Source organism: Myotis daubentonii, chromosome 18 (genome assembly GCF_963259705.1).
Source record: "Myotis daubentonii chromosome 18, mMyoDau2.1, whole genome shotgun sequence".
Classification (NCBI taxonomy): domain Eukaryota; kingdom Metazoa; phylum Chordata; class Mammalia; order Chiroptera; family Vespertilionidae; genus Myotis; species Myotis daubentonii.
The window spans coordinates 40,906,148-40,927,910 of record NC_081857.1 but is presented as its reverse complement, the minus strand read 5'-3'; the positions used below and the strand labels follow the sequence as shown (position 1 = coordinate 40,927,910).

The window sequence follows — 21,763 nt, the reverse complement described above, 5'->3', positions numbered from 1 at the left end:
AGCCATGTAACGTTGACTCTCGATCCCCGAAATGAACTCTTCACGCCAATACTGAGACTTATCATTGCGATATGTAGGCCGAGTATCTGGCGTGTAGGGAAGGTTCATATCACCAAAGAGTTCTTTAAAGCCAATATAATATAAAATACAGTCCTCACAATTTCAGACAATTAAGTTAAATATATCATTGTCAGATCTCAAAGAGTAGAGAATAAATATTCATTTAAAAGTAAAAATCACATCAATACTCCCTTGGAGATATAGAAACGTAAACTTACTGTAATTTTCATTTTCTCACAAGTAATTCCCTAATAGGAGTATAAATCTATCTCATATTTATTATGCAATTTTTGGCCATCTTCTAATTTTGATGAAGTTCAAATTAAATAACTTATTTTGCTACTTTTTGAGTTTCATTTTTAAGTAACTTGTTCACTATGATATAGTGAGTCTAGATGATAAAGCAATCTTGAATAAATAAAATTACACAAAATCATGTGAATAAAATGTGGCTGAATTGTAGCAATTGCTAACTAAAGGGAAATGTCCAATAACCACAGGAATGTTGTATTCTTAAACAAGGGGGATCTACAGGGGATGCACATTATCCAGCAGATATTACTGTACTCAGAGCTGAGAACTACAAAACTGGCGGAGTTTGGGTAGATAAACATCTTGAATCAAGATACCCATTTTGGGAAACGATTCATTTGGACAAGATGAAACTTATCTGTTCTTGGGCTAAAATGTCATTGTTCTAGATTATACATCTGCATGTAATGCACCGAGTTAATTCCCTGCCGAGACATGGGTGACATAAATTTTCTAATAACTCAATTACTCAGGCATTGTTTATACCAGGAAAGGTGGGTATTTTACAAAGTTAAACGGAACCATACGCTCATTTTTGCACAATCAGAATGTACACATGATATGAAATTCAGAAAGATTGCTTGATTTGGACCTACATGTCCTTAAATCTTTTCGTAGAGAAGAATGGGAAAGGTTAAAATGTGTTATTTTAACCATAATCACCACTGCATTCCTGAGCAGTGTGGAACTGTGAGCAGCGAATAAGAGCCGCGAAGACTGCATCTGTTCAGGATGAGCGCTGTTACAGAAACGCCGGTGAGGCCGAGGTGGGAGAACTCTGATTGTATCCCTGGCGGATACAGTCTCCCTCGCGGGTGCTCCCAGGGTAGGCTGTGTTGTGAGCACCGCTCATCACAACACGCTGAGAAGCTGGGGGCCCAGGAGCATCAGGCAAGGGGAGTGGCCACTCAGTCAGATCCACGTGGCCTTTGCACAAGCCGGAGCCATGCAGGCCTGAGCTGACACTGGCTGCACATGACCCCTGTTTAGGGACAGCGGACCCCTGTCTCTGGTCCTCTCACCGCGGCGAGACACTAAAAACCCCAGACTTGCAGAGGCTCCCGGGGGTCGCTCCGGAGTGAGGCACCCCGGAGAACAAGGCCCACTGTCTCCCCTGGGGCCGGGCCCGCCCCCGCCCCCGCCCCCGCCCCCGCCCCCGCCCCCGCCCCCGCCCCCGCCCCCGCCCCCGCCCCCGCCCCCGCCCCCGCCCCCGCCCCCGCCCCCGCCCCTGCCCCTGCCCAGGCGCATTACCTCGTTGGTGCCGGAGACACGCCGGGGAGCTTCGGTCTGGTAACTTCCCATGGTCCCGTAGTTGTATTCCTGAAAATCTTCCACGATGTTTGCCTGGTGATAAACGCAATGGGAACGCAATTAGTCGAAATGGGAGGCGACCGCACATCTTCTAGAATCAAGATTTGACGGGGCGATCGGATTAGCCAGGGAGGGTTTTCTAGGCGGGTTAGTCAGCGCCTCGTCATCACAGATCGTCCTGCGGGTCGAGGACAGATCTTGATTGCTCTGGCTTTGCTACCTGGACCCCTAGTCTGGCTGTGGCCGCTGCTCGGTAACTTTTCTTCTTCTTGGATGCATATCGGTCAGATTTAGGGGGCGTAAACTTTTGGGGCTTTTCCTTTGAGCTAGTGGCCACTGTCCTCGTCTTCTGTTGGAAATGGGATTTCTTCTTCTGGAACGCGCGGGGGGAGGCGGAATGGAAAACATAAATATAAAGTGAGAAGGGAGGAAAGGGCTGGGTGAGAGGAAGACTGAGACACAGCGAACGGGCATGGTGCCCCCGGGACAGCGGCTGCCAAAGGAAGACCCGTTACTGGCTCACAGGACTCAGGGGGCTGTAGGGGGGCCACAGGGAGACGAACAGCGGGGCCCCAGCCACGTGTGTTTACCTCGGTTTGTGCTACGGTCTCCTCGGCTACAGTGGGCGTCCCTGTCACACTGTCAGCCTCTTTATAGTCTGCGTCCCCATACTCATAGTCATACTCCACCACCTCCTCGGGCGCATACTACATCGCAGAGGGAGAGACAGCAGGAACGTGGTCAGCGGCAGGTCACACCATTAACAAAGTAGGAATCGTCTTCTTAACGTTTGCTTGGAGGAAACGTTAAGAGCCAGGGAAGGATTGGTCCTTCAGGGTTACTTTGTGTCACACCAAGTATTATACTGTCCCACACAGAGTATAATAACCCGGGAGTGACGAAGCAGGTGCTCTAGGAGCATGATGGTGGTTAGGATTGTGAAGAAACTAAAAGTTTTGAATATTAATTCAAGCTTTTAACTATTGGATATTAATTCAGACACAGCCATTATGTATTTGGACACAGTTGCTAGATATTCGTGTTAATTCTGGTTTGTAAAACTTACTCCACAAGGTTTCTCCATAAGAATTTTACAGTAGTATCCATGGGCGATTTCTTATTTTCTTTAAACTGCATATATAAAAATAAAAAATAGAGAGACTAGGCTTCCCCAGTATGAAAGGGTTTTGCTATTAATTGTGAAATGGAGGGTGGGAGAGAAAGGACTACAAGGGACATGAAATGAGTCTACATTTTATTGGGAATACTAGAACCAATGGAAAGATTAAATTTTAAATTTATTCAGAAATCTCAAATTTGTTACTTATGATCCAAATGAGCATACTAGTAGAATACTTGTGAAGCATTAAAATATTCAAAATCATATCTGCTTATATTTAACACTTCGTTTAAAATGTTAAATATACTGCCTTTGTATCTACCAAAAAAGGGCATGCCATTTAGATACCATAAACTACGAAACTGAGCTCACACTGTAAATAGTATTTTATACTAAATTTTTTTGTGCAATAAAACGTCCATTTAACAGACTAATTTGGGAGAGGGAATGTCCCTTACAGCCGAGTCTGTTATATTATAAAGTAGGTTTTCCAAGTACATATGTTAAAAAATTGACAAACTCGTTTACCTGTTTTGACTTATGTAGACACATTTGTGTAATTAAAAGTAAGTATGTATGAAAACTTTAGTTTCACAGAAAAGTTGTCTATATGTATTCCTGTCATGTTAAATTGCTACAGAGCAGGTCTAGTAAATGCAGGCATCCACCCATCACCTGATGAGCAGATGTGCACGGCTGGGCGGGGCTTAGCGCCCGTGGGAACATGCACCTGTTCCACTACTGCAGAAAGTCCCACCACGTGACCCCAGGACCAATCAACCAATTAACACTGGTGATGCGGTGTGATCACATGCTACTCGCTTGCTGAACATTGTTCATGAGCAGTGACACTGGATTTAAATATGTCGACTATAGTTGTAGGTATATAATATTTAGTTTTGTTGTGAAATTACTATCTATATTTTTCCCAACATATGGCCTATTTGCGAAAATGTGTTAAAAATAACAGTTAACCTGTTACTTTAATTATAAACAAATCTTGGTTAAAAGCATTTTTAAATTAACAGGGTGTTAATTTTCACATATGACATATGGACGGGAAATTTTGTCCATTAAATCTAAAGTCCATTAAATTGAGATCCACAAAATTGAGGGTTTACTGTATCAAAAAGAAAATGTGTTGGAAAGAGCTATGTCCTTAGTAGAAGAATATGCAAGACAATAATGCAAATTGAATAATGAGGAAAATAATGTGTTCCCCTTCACAGACAAAATCTCTATCAAACTTTTAAGCTGTAAAGAAGAATAGAGATATTGTGAAGGATATATTCATAATTGATTTTAATTAAAATAACCAAGTACAGTAGGTTCATATATAGCAGGGGTCCTCAAACTTTTTAAACAGGGGGCCAGTTCACTGTCCCTCAGACCGTTGGAGGGCCGGACTATAGTTTAAAAAAAAACTATGAACAAATTCCTGTGCACACTGCACATAACTTATTTTGAAGTAAAAAAACAAAACGGGAACAAATACAATATTTGTATTTGCATGTGGCCTGCGGGCTGTAGTTTGAGGACCCCTGATATATAGTATGAAATATTAAGCAACAAACTCAACAAGCTAATATTAATATAGTCTATATACTTTTTAAGTGCTAAATGCAAACTATTTGGAATTTCTTAGGTTAGTAAAATTCCAATTATATCCCAACCGAATCTCTCTTGGCATTTCAACTCATCCTTTTTAATCTGCCCCCAAAACAGCAAGTTCTCAACCTTCCTAATGCCACAACCCTTTAATACAGTTCCCATGTTGTGGTGACCCCCAACCATAAAATTATTTTCATTGCTACTTCATAACTGTAATTTTGCTACTGTTATGAATCATAATGTAAATATCTGATATGCAGGATGTATTTTCAGGGGTCGCGACCCACAGGTTGAGAACCGCTGCCTTAGAGGCTTGTGATCACCGTGGTGATACTGCACACTGGCCCTTCCTAAAATACCCTCCCTGGAGTGACCTCTCCTAGCTGGTACAGCTGAAGGTCATGTTGAAATCTAAACATAGAACTCCAGCCTTTTTTATGACTGTCAAAATTCCCACTTGATTAAATTAATAGAAACAGAGTCATCATTTTCTTTCGCCAGCAATATCTTCATTTTCAATGAATATGCATTGGATGCCTTATAACAAAACTTTACAGAATTTGGTAAAATAGAAAAATGCACGTGTATAGCACTTTAGACATTTTTGTTTCTTTATGCCTCTGCAATCGAGATACAATGCCAATTATTTCTAGGAAAGTTAATGTAAGTATTACTGATAACATGATTAAGTAAATAAAATAATTAAGAAGTGAATTAGATATATATGCAGTAGACAACTATAGAGAGTGGATATAATCGAATAAGTCATGTTGAAAGAAGAAATATCGGAGTTCTATCATTACTAGCTACTAGCTGAAACTAGAACAACAGCCAAAAAAGTCGCCAGTCTACTTTATCTATATTATGCTTTAGAGTTTTATAATTATGTTTTTCAGAATCATGTGCATCTATAACGAATTGTAAAGACAAAAGGCAATAAAGAAAGGCATATAGGGAGAATCTAAATGTGTCTTAAAGCCTGGTATTCAGGCTTTATATACATAAAGATAATAGCTAACGCTATTGTCTGTCTATATCTATCTATCTATCTACCTACCTACCTACCTATATATCCATCTATAGATAAGCCTGTGCCAAAGTAGCCAATTATCTTTAGAGCATGTATTTCTCTTGAAGGAGTAAACTGCCGGGAGCCGGTCCATCCTTGCTGTTTCAAGGGACCTGGCATATATGGCATACGGTTCTTAATATGTTTGCTCACCTTCTTGGCGCTGTGTTTTAACCAAGGTCACCTCTCAGAGAAAGGTTGAATCCCCAGGTAGGGATTTTCCCCTGAAGTTAGGGAGGGAATAAAACCCTTCAACTAAGTGCCAGGCGGGTAATTAATCCCTTTAAATACGAACAATCATGCTTAAACTACATAATCTTTTCTCCCTGGAATGGAGATAAGAAACGCCCTAACCTTTGTAATAGAGATTGATAGGATTGAATCAACTGGTATAAATACAGTTGTAACAAGACAGAAACACACAGAACTTAGAACACACAACTCAGAACACAGAACTCAGAACACAGAACTCAGAACACAGAACTTAGAACACAGGGCTTGGAAGACAGGACCAAGAGAGACAGAGCCTAGGCACAGAACCTACACAGAATGTTCTCTAGAGACAGAAGAACTTCGCTGGCGAGAGCATGCCGGAGGATCCTGGACCGGGACTGGCCTCGGAGCCTGGAGGCAGAGCCTGGCGAGAGAGCATGGCAGGGGATCCTGGACTGAACCTGACTGCGGAGATTGGCAGGAGAGCCTGACTAGAACCTGGCGACCAAACCTGGCTAGAGAAGTCCCTGTGTCCTTCCTTCTTCGCTGACTCCGTCCACACCTTTGGGGAACCCCTGGACCCGCTGGGGTTGGACCCCAGAAGTAAACCTTGTCTAACCTCCATAATTCTGTCCTCTTTCCAAATGGGGACCAACCAGACTCAGGTGTGACTGTAACATGTAGGAAGTAACACGCTCACCACCTAAGCACTGAAGGCATCTCTTTCCTGGAGCTACTCGGTCTCATTGGAAAGCATCACTGCTTTTGTTCTTATTTTTATCTGCACAACATCCCCTGAGGAGACTTAAGGCTTTGTTGTCTACATGAAGCTTGCCAACTCTGGGGTTTTGAGGATGCCTTAAAGACGGGTGAAGAAGAGAGACCCTATTGTAATCAACCAGGTGAATCTATGCAGAAAGATAAGCAGTGGTGGCAGGACTTCCACGTTGTCTGTGAGCAGCTGAGTGTGAATGATTGTCTGTGAGGAGAGAGGGTCTCCTAGGAATGCCATCAAGTCTGTCCTGGCTTCATTTGGTAGAAAATAGTGGGATCGGTAGGTATCTGTGCACCTATGAGAGCTAGAATACATGATAAATATTAAATGAATGGAAAATTAAGGTACTACATTTGGGGAAGTCTATCATTTTTTAATTTTTAAAAAAGATTACCTTTGTTTTCTTATCTTTTATATGTAAGACCATCAATTGCCTACTAGATATAAGGCATTATAATCTGTGTAATACATGAAGAAAGAACCATATATAGATTTAATATCAAAACTGCCATAATTTTAATGTTAGCTATTCTTCCATATAGATGGTATTATGTAGGTTCAAATAAAATTTAAGTTTGATGATGTTATCACTATATTCAAATCTATTCACATGATACATTTTTCACTATTGTGCCAAACACATGAAAAATTGACTGAAAGTGAATAAGAATTTGTTATTTAGAGGAAACTAGTCTAAATTACAAGTTAGAAAAAGCACAGTTCAGTTAACTTCTAAAAGAAACTGACATATTTATTAATTCAAATTAGAATAATAAATATGAATGTCACAAATTTATTAACATAAAATTAACTAATATAAAGTACAACATGTATGCTTGATGCTCCACATTGTACTTTATTTTTCATTCATTAGCAAATATCATTGCATTCCTATTTTGTATAGGTAGAACATACATCAATTTTTAATGTATTTTTGAAATATAATAATATATTATAGTTCAAAATTAATGTAAGAATTGTTAACAGATTTTGTTAACCAGTTTTTCACATACTAGTATAAAATGGTTGTCTCATTATTGAAGTATCAGTGTCACTTAGAATTGGAAAAAACCAATAGCTGATTTAAATTTTTCATTGTGACATGTTTAGCAGAGAAACTAGTAAGAGATGCTGTTACGCATCACCCCAGCAGACTTTCAGCCAGCCTTTGCTCCAGCAATATGTTGTTTTCATCAAATGCTTGTAACAAAAACAAGTTTGAGCCCAGTCAGGCACAGGCTTGCGTTTGTGGGCTCGATCCCCAGTGTGAGGTGTGCAGGAGGCAGCCGATCAATGATTCTCTCCATCATTGATATTTCTATCTCTCTCTCCCTCTCCTTTCCTCTCTGAAATATATATATATATATATATATATATATATATATATATATATATATACACACACACACTAGATGCCCCGATGCATGAAATTCATGCAAGGGGCTTGGCCCTCGTAGCCCTGGCTTTGTCCGGAAGGTCGTCCGGAAGGTCATCGGATGGTCGTTCTGCTGTTCGGCCGTCTGGTCTAATCAGCATATTATGCTTTATTATTATAGATATACACACACACACAAATTTGACATCTGAGAATGTTAAATATATGTATAGAGAGACCATTAAAATAGAAAAAAGGTTCACTATTTTAAATGAAGGCAAGTTTACTTTTAAATGAATTTAAAATAAAAAAAAAAGGGATAAAAAGTCTTATTTTTATTCAAAAGGACTCAGCTACCTGGCTAATAGCATTAAAAAATGGGAATGTCACCTCAAGGTGACATATTAAGAACATATACCTTTATTCTTTAAAAAAAAATCAGCGCCATATCTGTTGCTAAAAATATATCAACCTTATCTTTCTTAAAACAGGAACAAAATAAACTTCATCAATCTTGAACACATATACTAAATGTCATGCATTTTAATACGGGATCACTGCATCATCTGCAAGGTATGAAAGCACTAAAACTGAGGGCTAGTTTACCAGTCCTCTTGGGATTCAGCTTCTTAAGACTTTTTCCTGTTTTGAAAAAAAATTAATATGAAGTCATGGAAAAGATCACTGCAATAGAAATCACTATCAGACCTTAAAAAGTAATGTAAAAAAATACATATTTCCAGCATTTCAAAGGTAATATTCAAAATAACTATTTAAAACTGAAAGATAAGAGTATTAGTCTGTTCTAAATAGTAAAACTCAAAAGGTGACACCTAGTAATCTAGGTGTTAGAAGGTAAGAGAAATGCTATTTGAGCTACTTTCAAGCACAAGGACAGTTTTAATGTTTTTCAACTTCCACATCTCTTCTAAAATTTAATACTTTCAATTTGTGAAAAGAATCTAAATACAGAGTTTTGAGATCAGCTGAAGGCTAACTTCCAGGTTGCTTACTTTTTGTTTTCCAGAAAATCCACATCAACCAATATTCCTGAAAGGTCTGGAGAAAGGGTACGCTGACTGTATTTCTTGTTCTTTAGGACAGTCAAGGCTGACAGAATTGCTCTGACTATTCTAACTTAGATACGTGTATTTTTGGTCTGAATGAGAACAGAGTCAGATTTCATTGTGATGAATTTTCTTGGGGGAAAAATCGCTTGGGAGAATGGTTTTACACCTGAATTTCAAATAACGTGACCTAACATGAATAAAAGTACATGAATAGTTTAATGACCACCATCAGTTCATACTGCTTTTCATTTCATGGTGATTGACATCAAATTTTGTGCAAGAAAAAGAAAACATATATCAGAGCCTACCAGAGTAGAAACTCCCTCACATCCTACAAACTTTAAGGTGGCTCTAGTGCCCCTGTCTCCTCTGCAGACATTCCTCAAGGCCTGGGACGTGGGGAGACCCCGAGCCCTTTCACCCCAATCTGGAAGCAGAGTTCATGACTGCAGTGCTAAGGGCAAAATAGGGCTTTTAGAGATGATCTTTTCTCCCCCGCGCGCCCCCCCCCCCCCATAACATGCAATATGCTTATATACACCGCATACAAGGGAGGTATGTCTATTTGTAAGAAACTTAGGTTACAAAATACTTGAATAAGAGGAAAAAACACCAGAAGCCATTTTGAGTCAGTTCTTCCCAGATAGCGAGCGTGATTGGAAAAAGTGCGCTTTAACGGAAACGGGATACCTAGCGACCAGCCTCCAAGCTGCAGGGCCCCGTCTCTGCCACTGGCGGGAGACACCCTGTCCCACCCCCTGGTCCTCACCTCATCGATCTGCGGCTCCTGCGCCTGCGCGGCCTTGGGCACCGAGGAATCGCAGTCGGGGCTGTAATGCTCGCAGTAGTCATAGGCGGCCTTGGGGTCACTGACGATCAGCAGCTGTTGGATGTCGCCCTGCCCAGGAGCAAACAAGGATGTGGTCAGCATATTCATATACACACTGTAGGTCTGGGGCAGTGGCTCCCACGTGGGGCACACGCCCCAAGGGGAGGGGGGCAAAGTGATTTTTAAGGGGGCAATCTGAGAACGAGTTATTCACAGTGAATTTTTTGCATTTCTTATGGTTCTAGGGGCCTCATATACAGTAGATAAATATATATGGTGACATATTTATGCATTTCAGTTCTTTATTTTGTTTTGAAAGTTTATTTGCTATTTTTTCATGTCACTTCATATTATCATTTTTTTAACCATTTCTTAGTGATTTCTTCCTCAGTACTTCAATTCTCCTTTCGTTCTTTTATTTTTCTCCTTCATGGATGCCATGTTCTTCAGAAGCTTGTTTAGACCAAGTTCATGGCCTTTTAGGCTTCCTCCACGTGAACAGGCGTTCACTTTTTGAATAATAAGAATTATATGTCATGGGGGGCGGGGAGGCATCAGGATTTTAAAGATGCGTAGGTGAGGCGTGGCCAAAAAAAGGCTGGGAACCACTGGTCTACAGCAAGACTCACTCAAGATTACGTGTGGTGTATTTCTACATATCTGAAGAAGAAAAATCACTTACTGCTCACTGTTAAAAACAGTCTTATAGGATTGAAAGGGAAACTCACACCTTTTCCACTACAGTTGACGCTTGAACAACACAGGTTTGAGCTGCATGGGTCCACTTGTATGTGGATTTTTTTGTTCAAGAAATATGTTAGAACATTTTTGAAGATTTGTGACAAATTTAAAAAATTCTCAGATGAACCTTATGATTTTCTCAGTAACATTTCCTTTTCTCTCACTTAGTTTATTGTAAGAATGTAGTATAGTAGTGACCTGGTGCACGGATTCGTGCACATTGAAAGGAAATTAATTAGACGGTGGCCAGCAGGGTGAGACTGGGTGAGAAGGGCTGGACACGCCCTGGAGCCCACCTCCCGCAGCCCCTCCCCCACCAGCCGCATCTGGGGTGGCGCTGGCAGCACCGTGGCTCTGAGGGAGTCTGTGGGGTCCCTCCAGCAGGTGGGGTCCCTGGGCCTGGCCTGCAGGGACCGGGCTGAAACTGGCTCTCCGACATCCCCCGAGGGGTCCCGGAGTGCGAGAGGGCACTCTGCAAAGCTGCTGTCGGACAGGGTGTGGAACGCAAACACAAGTCTGCAGTGACCAGATTCGGGCGACAGTGCCCCAGCAACAACATAACCCACGGCCGAAGGTGGAACCGCGCAGCCCCGCGAGGAATCGGGCTCCTTCCTCTCTGGTTCCAGGGTGTGTCACCCGAGAACCTTCGCTGCCAAGTCACTGCAGCTCGGCAGTTCCTGCATTGGGTGTCTGCCCCCTGGTGGTCAGTGCATGTCATAGCGACTGGTCGGATGGTAGGAGGGACACTTAGCATATTAGCCTTTTATATATATAGATAAATCACCTGACATACAAAATATGTGTTAATTGACTGTTCATATTATTGATAAGGCTTCTTGTCTATAGTAAGCTATTAGTCAAAATTATACACAGATTTTTGACTGAGCAGAGGGTTGGTGCCCTTAACCCCAGGGTTGTTCAAGGGTCAACTGTATTCTGCTCTTGCAACAATCTGTTTCCACATGGGTCTAATTAAACAGGAAACTAGTTTGACATGAATCTATGGGTCATGACCCTATTAATTATACTAAAGCCCAGAAAAATCCTGAGTGAATATCCATATGACACAGATTCCAGGCCCTGTAGATTTGAGAACAGGAACTGGATTTCCAGAACTCCTGAGGTCATTCTGAATAACTTCAAAATTACTCCAGCTTTCTCTGCATTCTACACTTATTAACGGGTGTTACTTAGGGCCTGATGAAAGTATAGACATTACGATGTTAAAGACTCTTAACACTGAGTACTAAGAAATGACCCTTTATTTCCTCTTACTTGCCTGTGTCTCCCCATAGTTTGCTGTCCGGAGTTGCAAATCCTCTGCTATTTCTGAATAAACTCAATCTGGGTAGCTAAAGACCGTGTTATTTCATTTTTAAGGTGGACAACACCAACTGATCAATTTAGAGCACTGAGATCCATGACTGAATTATTATAAATAATCACAAATAACCAAGAGAAATGTGAATACAGAATTATTCATTAGGCTGTATACAAAAAAAAAAAAAAAAAATGAGACCTCACTGAGTACTGGTCTCATGAAGGGTTTCAATTAGAAATCCTGAATCTGGAATTTCATCCCAGGATGCCATTAACTAGTTGGAATGATGCAAGCCACTCATCCTCACTCATCGTTTGTAGAAAGAACACACCGAGAGATCCTATCTGTGGCCCTCTCCAAGACTGAAATCTATAATCCCATCCTTAAATTATAGAAAATACAACGAACCAAGTGGAGACGTCCTTGAGATAGAAAAACGTTGCCAACCTCAAATACGCATGTGGTACTTTTAAAATCCTGTGTTTTTGAAGAGAATTACGGTTTCCTAAGTACTTACTATTTTAGTCAAGGCACCTGACCTCATTAAATGGAATCCTGCCAACCTTTCCACCATAAATTCTTATTGCAGGTGGTCCATTTTCAACCATAAGACACACTACTGAAAAGTCGCTGGAAAATGCAGTTAAAACTCTGCTCTTCTCCATCTCCCAGAAGGCATCTCCCAGTGCTCTTCTGTTCATCATATGACAGGCTGTGAGACAGTCTGCAGATAAATAAAAGCATCCTGACAGGTGGAGGGAACTGTAAATATTTAGCTTCATTAGTCATAGAAAATTCCACGGCTGGAAAAAGGTGAAGTTACCCAGTAAAGCTGGCATCTGGAGCACAGCAGGTGTGAAAGCCACCTTCTCCTCCAGTGGCCACAAAGCTTAGCGTTAGGTGATGCAATTACCTTGCATGGGCATGTGGAAGCCAGGTCTACACGATAGTGTCTGCCTACAGAGAACATGGGTCTAGAGCAAAGCACGTGTAAGAAAACCTGACGGAGCCTACCTATGCTGAGCAGGTTCTGCCGACTGTCATGTGCATTGCCAAAAGGTCTCTGGCATGTTTTTATTAGACCCGTTCTGTAAGTGACAGGATAGCGTACCTCCTTTCCAAACTAAAATGGAATGCATGCACTCCAACAATGTTTGGCTTGTTTTCATTTTTGTTTTATATACATATACAATAACTATTTTATTATTTTTTAAATACATTTTTGTTTATTTAAGAGAGGAAGGGAGAGGGGGGAAGAGAGAGAAACATCAACGATGAGAGAGAATCGTGGATCAGCAGCCTCCTGCACGCCACACACTGGGAACCGAGCCCACAACCCAGGCATGTGCCCTGACCAGGAATTGAACCATGACCTCCTGGTTCACAGGTCGATGCTCAACCACTGAGCCATGCCAGCCGGCTACAATAACTCTCAATAAGGCTCAACTACTTCTATTTTCTCATAGTTATATCACACTCTAGGAGATACACAAGTTAATAAAAACTCAGCTTTTTATGCCTGTGTAAGAAATCCCCTTTATTGAAAAAGTGTCCTACAAGATTGGTTTACTGTTTAAAGGTCACCTGTCCATGGGTCAAGTGAGGTGTCTGAATTGTCAGATGCAACGCCCCATCTTTCTGTGAGACCCACCAGTGCCTGGTTGAAGTCAGTTCCCAGCGTGGGCATCCCCTGAACTGTACAACACAGCAGCTGATTCGTAAGAACCGGCACTGGAAAGCCAGCTGAAGGCTCGAGAGTTAGGTTCCCACAGGGCCTCATCCAAGTCATAAGGAAACAACGTTTAGGAAACGATGCAATTCGACAACCTTGCTGCACTTGAAGGCCTTAAAACAGCGCCTGGCATCTTTCCTTCATGCATATCCTAAGTTTAAGGATTCAAATAATCAGTCCATGTCACTTGCCTGGAAAGGACACTGTTTCTACCAGAACACAAAGGGACCGTTTCTAGTCTGGGATCCTCTTCTTACTCAGCCCATCTCCACTGTCCAATAAATAAAAATTCACTCATATACATCTTCAGAAAGCAAGGCCCTGTCTGTTTCATTCTCTAAGCTTCCTCCCTTTCTGGAATAAGCCTGTGTGCAGCGGGCACACGATAAATGGGACCCTGGGCAATGAATTTATTCACCACTCCAAGCCTCGATTTCACCCCTGAAATTAAGAACACTCTTATTTGTTTTGCATTTCCTAGAGCTTCTTTAAAAATATGTACTTAAGCAGTTTTTAAAGTGTAAAGTGTATATATGTATTAGGTATAATTATTTCAGTATTTGAGGGCAATTCAAGGAGAACACACCTTTGAAAGGCAAATTTCTAGGTAATATGTATATGGACCCTGTAAAATTTAAAAAATGCTGCTGGACAATCCATTTGTGGATGCTCTAAAAATAAATTCCAAAAGACTGGGATTAAGGAGCCTTAAAGTCATTATTCTATAAGGAAAGGCAGTCAGGAAAAAATATATAATCAACGAGAAAGAAAGGTGGAGTTAGCTAAGCAGTTCCAGCATGCGCCACTGTCAAAGCCATTGCCTAACAAAATTCTAGAGTATTTCCATAAGGTGCCCGCTGGAGGCTAAGGCTTCGGTTCCCCTTTGATATCAGAGCTTTGTTCAATGTACAGGGTCCTGGGAGGAGTTTTTGTTTGTATATTCAGGAACAGGGCCGACATTAAATCTTCAACATGGCACAGGCTTCTCAAGGAGCAGCTCCCACTGCCAGAAGATTAATTGGAAACTGATGCTTCCTGTCTGCCCAGACTTCTGAATTTGCCGGGGCGTTAGTTCTCATCGCAGTTCTGCTCTTCCAACATTCCATCCAGTTAATGATTCCTCTCAAGAATTTTGTGTGGAAAAGGAAAGCTGCCAACATGCTTAGAATTCTAGTGTAACTGAAAAATGCATCATCGATTGCGCGGAAGGAGGGAAACCACGTAATCAGAGACAGAACTGCTACCCACACAGTCCTTATATTTCACCCACAGCAGCTTGGGAAATCAATTGTAAGAGAATGGGTAGCGTTCCTGTGTTACTAATTCAACAACTATTTACCAAGTATCACAGAAACTGCCTAAAGTTGAATAAAACACGACCACCAAAAGTGCACATTTGTCTTATACTTTTAGTCAAGGACTTTTACTAAAAAATAATTACCAGCAATGCTCTATTTCCCCAAAAATAATAAATTAAATGTTCATTATTTTTAACCATTTTTAAGTTTTTAATTACAGTTGACTTACACATTAGTTTCAGATGGACACCCAGTGATTAGACATTATATAACTTACTAAGAGATGATGCCTATAAATCTCGTAGCCATCTGACACCACACATAGTTGTTAGAATATTATTGACCATATTCCCCAGGCTGTACTTTATATCTCCATGACTATTCTGTAACTACCAATCTGTACTTCTAAATCTCTTCACTTTTTTCAACCCCCTCCCATCTGGCAACCGTCAAAATATTCTCTGTATCTATGAGCTTATTTCTGTTCTGCTTTCTTCATTTATTTTGCTTTTTAGATTTAATTGTTGATAGATATGTATTAGTGCCACTTCATTGTTCATATTTTGATCTTTCTTCTTTTTCTTCTTCTTATTATTAAAGAAGACCCTTTAACATTTCATGGAATTCTGGTTTGGTGGTGATGAACTCCTTTAGCGTTTTCTTGTCTGGGAAGTTCTTTATCTGTCCTTCGATTCCAAATGATAGATTTGCTGGGTAGAGTAATCTTGGATGTAGGTCATTGCTTTTCATCACTTGGAATATTTCTTGCCAGTCCCTTCTGGCCGGCAAAGTTTCTGTTGAGAAATCAGCTGATAGTTTTATGGGAGGTCCCTTGTAGGTAACTAACTGCTTTTCTCTTGCTGCTTTTAAGATTCACGCTTTGTCTTTATCCTTGTGTATTTTAATTATTTAGATGTGTCTTGTTGTGGGTCTCTTTGGATTCATCTTGTTTGGGAATCTCTACACTTCCTGGATTTGTAGTACTATTTTCTTCACCAGGGAAAGGAAATTTTCTGTTATTTTTTTAAGTAGGTTTTCAACACCTAGCTCTTGGAAAAATGGTAGCATACCTGGACTCTTGTGTCCTTTCTTGCCACAGAAGAGCTATATCTTTTGAATTAATAAGTGCTAAAAAGTATGCTTATTCATTCATTTAGACAATAATAAACTTAAGGCACTATTCTAAACACTGAGTATATATAACACAAAGTCCCTGCCCTCTTGGAGCTTAGATTCCAGATGGGGAAAGATAAACTAAGCAATATTAAAGAGTGTTAAGCACTGTGAAGAATATAATAAAGCATGATAAGGGAGACATGTCAGAAGCCATGTCTGAGATGTGTCATGTAGATACATAGGACTATTTATACATGCCAGCCATAAGATCCCCTTAGAAATAACTACATATATATTGTCTGAATGAATCAAAAAAACAAGTCCCAGGGAGACTGTCAGAGAGGATCAAAAAACAAGGCCCAAGTATATAATGTCTACAAAAAAACCTACTTAAAATATTAAGACATATAGATTAAAAGTAAAGGGACGGAAAAAGATACACCATGCTATCACTAATCAAAGAAAGTAGGAGTACCTGTATTATTTTTAGTTCGAGTTGACTTCAAAGCACAGAAAGTTATCCAGGTTCAACAGAGACATTATATGATGATGAAGAAGAAAACTGTCTAAGAAAATAGCTACCCTTAATGTGTATGTGCCTAACTCCAGGCATCATACTATGTGAGGCAAAAACTAAAACAACCCAAGAAAAATTTGATTAATCCAATATTATAGTGGAAGAGATTAACAACTTACTCCCAGAAATGGACAGATTCAGCTGCAAAAAATTAGCAAGGACACAGTTGAACTCAACAACGCTATCAATCAAGTGAATATAATTGAATACATAGACTACTTCATCCAACAACAGCAAATCGCACATTCTTTTCAATCTCACATGGAACATTCACCAAGAAAGACCACATTCTGGGCCATAAAACACACCTTAACAAATTTAAAGAATAAAATCCTACAGGATCTGCACACAAATGTTTATAGCAGCTTATCTCACAGCTCCCAAAACTTGGGAGCAACCAAGATGCTCTTCAGTAGATGACCTAATGAACTGTGTTACAGCGGGACAATGGGATATTAATCATCACTGACGAGCAAGGAGCTATCAGGCTATGAAGCACATGGAGGAGACATAAAAGCATATGACTCAGTGAAAGAAATCAATCTGAAGACTAAAAACTGCAGGATGCCAACTATGTGACATCTTGGAAAAGGCAAAACTACAGAGACAGTAAAAAGATGAGTGGTTGCCAGAGTTTAGGGGTAAGGGAGAGATGGATAGGCAGACCACAGGAGATTTTTAGGGCATGAAACTACATCATAAGACACTACATTGGTGAATGCATGTGCCAAAAGCCATACAATGTACAACAGGAAAACTGTTATATATCAATGTATGATTAAATTAACATAGAATATATACCCATATGTATCGCATGCCAGTATTTTAAGCACCTTATAAACATCAGGTCATTTTTAAAATAAGTATGTATGAAGGAGATTCCATTACTATTCCCATTTGAAGAATGATAAAATTAAAGCATAAAGTAATTATACAGAGAAACATGATTAAGCTAGATGCTGAGATTCAAAATCAGATTTTTCTCATTCCAGAATCAATTCTTATATTCCCTCTGCTACACTGAAATTATAGAATTTGAACTATGGGTCTATATATTCATTTTGGCATTTTCATATAAACTAATTTGTCATTATTTTACAAAATGTTTTTCGTTTTCTTTCTTATCTGTTAAATATTTTGTTCCTAAAAGTCTTCAGGTTGCAATTCAAATAGGGCCATTTTTAGCATTTTTGCCAGAATAGTACCATTCCATAAATGCAGGGTAGTATATAGACAAAATTATATACACTAAACAAATTTGCATCTAAATTGAAATGACACTGTTTCCAAAGAAGTGAAAATGAATTGCTGGTGTTTTTACATCTTCTTCTTCATTACAGCTCTTGATCCAACACGAAAACAATGCATACATGGTACCATTGCTATCTCCTGTCAGTTTTAGTTTAATTTCTACACATTCAGTTGCCATGACTCAGAAATCTAGATAGGAACCATAATGTAAACCAAAAGAATTGAAAAATAGTTGAGTAAATTTTTAGGAAAAGATATATTAATACCATATTCAGGTATGCTGAATTAATTTCACAAAAGGAATCAGAAAACTTTATTCTGATTGAAAAAGGTGTGTGTGTTACAAAATTAAATTTAGCCTGTAAAACATGTTCACAAATAGTTTACACTTAAAATAAAACTTTGCACCCTGGCTGGGTGGCTCAGTTAGTTGGAGCTTCACCCAGTACACCCAAGGTTCACGGGTTTGACTCCCAATCAGGGCACATACCTAGATTTCAGTTTGATACCCTGTCAGTACACTTAGGGGAGGGAGCCAATTAATGTTTCTCTCTCTCTACCTTTCCCTCCTCTCTCTTTAAAATCAATTATATATATACTAGGGGCCCGGTGCACGAAATTCGGGCACTGGGTGTGTGTGTGGGGGGGAGTGTCCCTCAGCCCAGCCTGCCCCCTCTCACATACTGGGAGCCCTCAGGCGTTGACCCCCATCACCCTCCAATCGCAGGATCGGCCCCTTGCCCAGAGGCGTCAGGCCTGGGCAGGGGACCCCCATCTCCCCCCATCACTGGTTCTGGCCCCCACCCAGGCCTGAGGCCTCTGGCCCAGGAATCATGCCTGGGCAGGGGACCCCCATCTCCCTCTGATCGCTTGCTCCACCCCCCGCCCAAGCCTGATGCCTCTGACCCAGGCTTCAGGCCTGGGCAAGGGGACCATCATATCCCCCCAATCCCTGGCTCCGCCCCCCGCCCAGGCCTGATGCCTCAGCCAGAGGAGTTGACCCTCATCACCCTCCGATCACCAATCACCGGATCGGCCCCTTGACCAGGCCTGAGGCCTCCGGCAGAGGTGTCAGGCCTGGGCAGGGGACCCCCAGCTCCACGCAGTTGCAGGCTCCGCCCCTGCCCAGGCCTAATGCCTCTGGCTGAGGTGTCCAGCCCGGGCAGCGGGGACCCGCAGCTGCAGCGGCCCCGCGATCGTGGGCTCCGCTTTAGGCCCAGGCAAGGGACCCCTAGCTCCTGGGACTGCCAGCTTCCACCATGCCCAGCTCTCATCGCTGGCTCCACCCCTACTTCCTGCTATCACTGGCCAGGGCGGCAAAGGCGCCTGATTCTCTGATCATGGCTGGGGGGCAGGGCAAAGGCGGCCCCAGGGCCGCCTTTGCCCTGCCCCCCAGCTCTTAGCTCCCCCCTGGGTTTCCGATCACTGTCAGTGGCAGGGGGCTTCTTCCTGCTTTCCCTTTCGCCTCCCTGCATTGTGCCTACATATGCAAATTAACCGCCATCTTGTTGGCAGTTAACTGCCAATCTTAGTTGGCAGTTAACTGCCAATCATAGTTGGCAGTTAATTTGCATATAGCCCTGATTAGCCAATGAAAAGGGTATCGTCGTACGCCAATTACCATTTTTCTCTTTTATTAGTGTAGATATATATATATATATGAATGAATCTGTATATATCACATATATGTACATACACATATATGTATATACACACACACTTAAAATTTTTTTAACTTTGCGAGACTAGAAATTAATTTGTTTACAATATCCATTCCTCTAATAATTCAATATGTAGTATTTGTGTGCAATCAAAGCATGATACTGGAAGATGTGAGAGTATATGATTATATATTGCCTAGATCAATTTAAGATTTCACTTAGTAGATAAAATGTGTTAAAATATTGTGTTTAGAATCTAGGGCTTAGATAAATAACAGTGGAGAATATGTAAAACACATGGAATCCCAAACAAATAATCTGAAAATGTCACCAATATCAATTATTATTAAACTACTAGAGGCCCAGTGCACAAATTTGTGCACAGGTGGGTCCCTCCCCCTGGCCAGTGATTGGGGCCAATCAGGGCTGATCGGCCAGGGGGAGGGAAAGTGGGAGGTTGGCTGTGGGAGCGCACTGACCAACAGGGGGCAGCTCCTGCATTGAGTGTTTTCCCCCTGGTGGTCAGTGCGTGTCACAGCTACCGGCTGGTTGTCCAGTCGTCTGGTTGTAACGATCACTTAGGCTTTTATATATATAGAAGACTAGAGGCCCGGTGCCTCTACGACAAGGGTAGGCCTTCCTTCCCCTGGCTGCCAGCACCAGCTTCCCTCTGGCACCCGGGACCCGGGCTTCCCTCGAAACCCTGGCTTCGTCCGGAAGGACGTCCAGTCTAATTAGCATATTACACTTTTATTACTATAGATGCCACAGGTGAGGTATATAAGCACAGGAATGCAAGACTGACACTCCGAAGTTACACTGTTCTTTTTATAAAAATACATACTGTCTGTGTGTATGTGTGGGTACATAAGTGTATGTTCATATATGTGATATAAACAGATTCACACATCAACAAAACACAGCATCTCTTCCATGTAAAACTTGTCTATTAGCCTGTAATATCTTGCACAGCTTCACTCAGTTCCACTTTGAAAAGTGACTTAGGGATTGTGCACCATCAGCCACGGGAATAACGAATGATGTCTCAGGGTGCGCCCCGCAGGGGGCCAGGCCCCAGCCTGTGTGTTTGGCTCACGATTGACTGAATGACACAGAAAGCGCCAGCTACCAGTGCAGGGCCTGCAGGGTTAACAGAAGGAATGCGATGCTCTAACTGGGGAATTATAATGGGAAGAAAGCTTTCTACCAGGACCTTCACATCAATTTAAAAAAGGCATTTAAACAAAACCCCTTTGCCATCTCTCTTGTGCCTTGGAAACCCTCACAAAGACCCGAGAAAAGCAGAATATCCGACTTGCACATTTTTCTAAATTCATCTCCCAGAGAAGGAAGTGGAGAAAATGTCCTTTTCTCTAAAGGAAAGAATAGCAGGCCCTCGGAGTGGAGCCACGGGCCCTTCCCCGGAGAATAGCTGCCTGTGTTCGCATCACCCAATCTCTGTCAACGCTTCCCGGGCGCTCGGGTCGCCATTGTCCACTCATTCTCTCACCCAACAATGGAAAACATCAGTGCTGCGCCCGCAGGGGACGAAAGTAGGTCACCCCGTCGAGTGGCCAGCCTCACTTTGGGCCCGTCTTGGTGGTTCCTGCCCCAACCAGAGCCAGCCGGAAATAAAGTCCGATTCATCTTTACCTCAAACACTTCTTCATCCAGAATCCTCGTGCCGAACACTGTGATCCCGTTGGTGTCCACGATGGCTCGCTCGCTTCTCCCCAGCGGTTTGGTCGTTTTCTTCTTACAGTCAACGATCATGGTCACAGTTTTCTTCTCCACGCTGATGGCAACCCGATGCCACCTGCAAAAGCCAGACGATAATCCTTGCGTAAGCGCCCCAGACCTGGTTGCTGAGCCATCATTCATGTTAAAATACGGTCTGGCTCGGGGGATAGAGCCTCAGCCTCCTGACTGAAGGGTCCTGGGTTTGATTCCTGTCAAGGGCACATGCCCGGGTTGCCAGCTCGACTCCTAATAAGGGGCGTGCAGGAGGCAACTGATCAATGATTCTCTCTCATCACTGATGTTTCTCTCTCTCCCTTCCCCTCTGAAATCAATAAAAATATATTTTTAAAAAAATACAGTGCATGTGAAATTGGGAAAGTGAGCCGAAATGGTGCAAGATGGAGGCTCGCTGTTTACCAGGAATGGCGCTACGTGCCCGGGACACAGGCAGGATGCTCAGCAGGAGGGCTGCTCAGCGGCCCTGCTATCCCTGCTGATAAGGGGGTGCCATCCCGGGCTGCCCTGTGCGTGGCCACAAAAGCCTCATCTCACCGTGTCCCGGTGAGGGTCTTTGATAAGAG

The 21,763-nt window shown here is 41.9% G+C and overlaps 1 protein-coding gene across 1 annotated transcript in view; it reads right to left on the bottom strand.

Moving 5' to 3' along the window:
* The window catches only part of COL11A1 (collagen type XI alpha 1 chain), a 143,226-nt gene that overhangs the window by 95,021 nt on the left and 26,442 nt on the right, over window positions 1-21,763 (bottom strand). The window contains exons 4-7 of the mRNA XM_059673716.1: window positions 21,096-21,258; window positions 9,686-9,814; window positions 2,274-2,390; window positions 1,624-1,716 (exon numbers count right to left, since the gene is read on the bottom strand). Coding sequence (XP_059529699.1) covers window positions 1,624-1,716; window positions 2,274-2,390; window positions 9,686-9,814; window positions 21,096-21,258 — 502 coding nt within the window. The remainder of the gene's footprint in view (window positions 1-1,623; window positions 1,717-2,273; window positions 2,391-9,685; window positions 9,815-21,095; window positions 21,259-21,763) is intronic.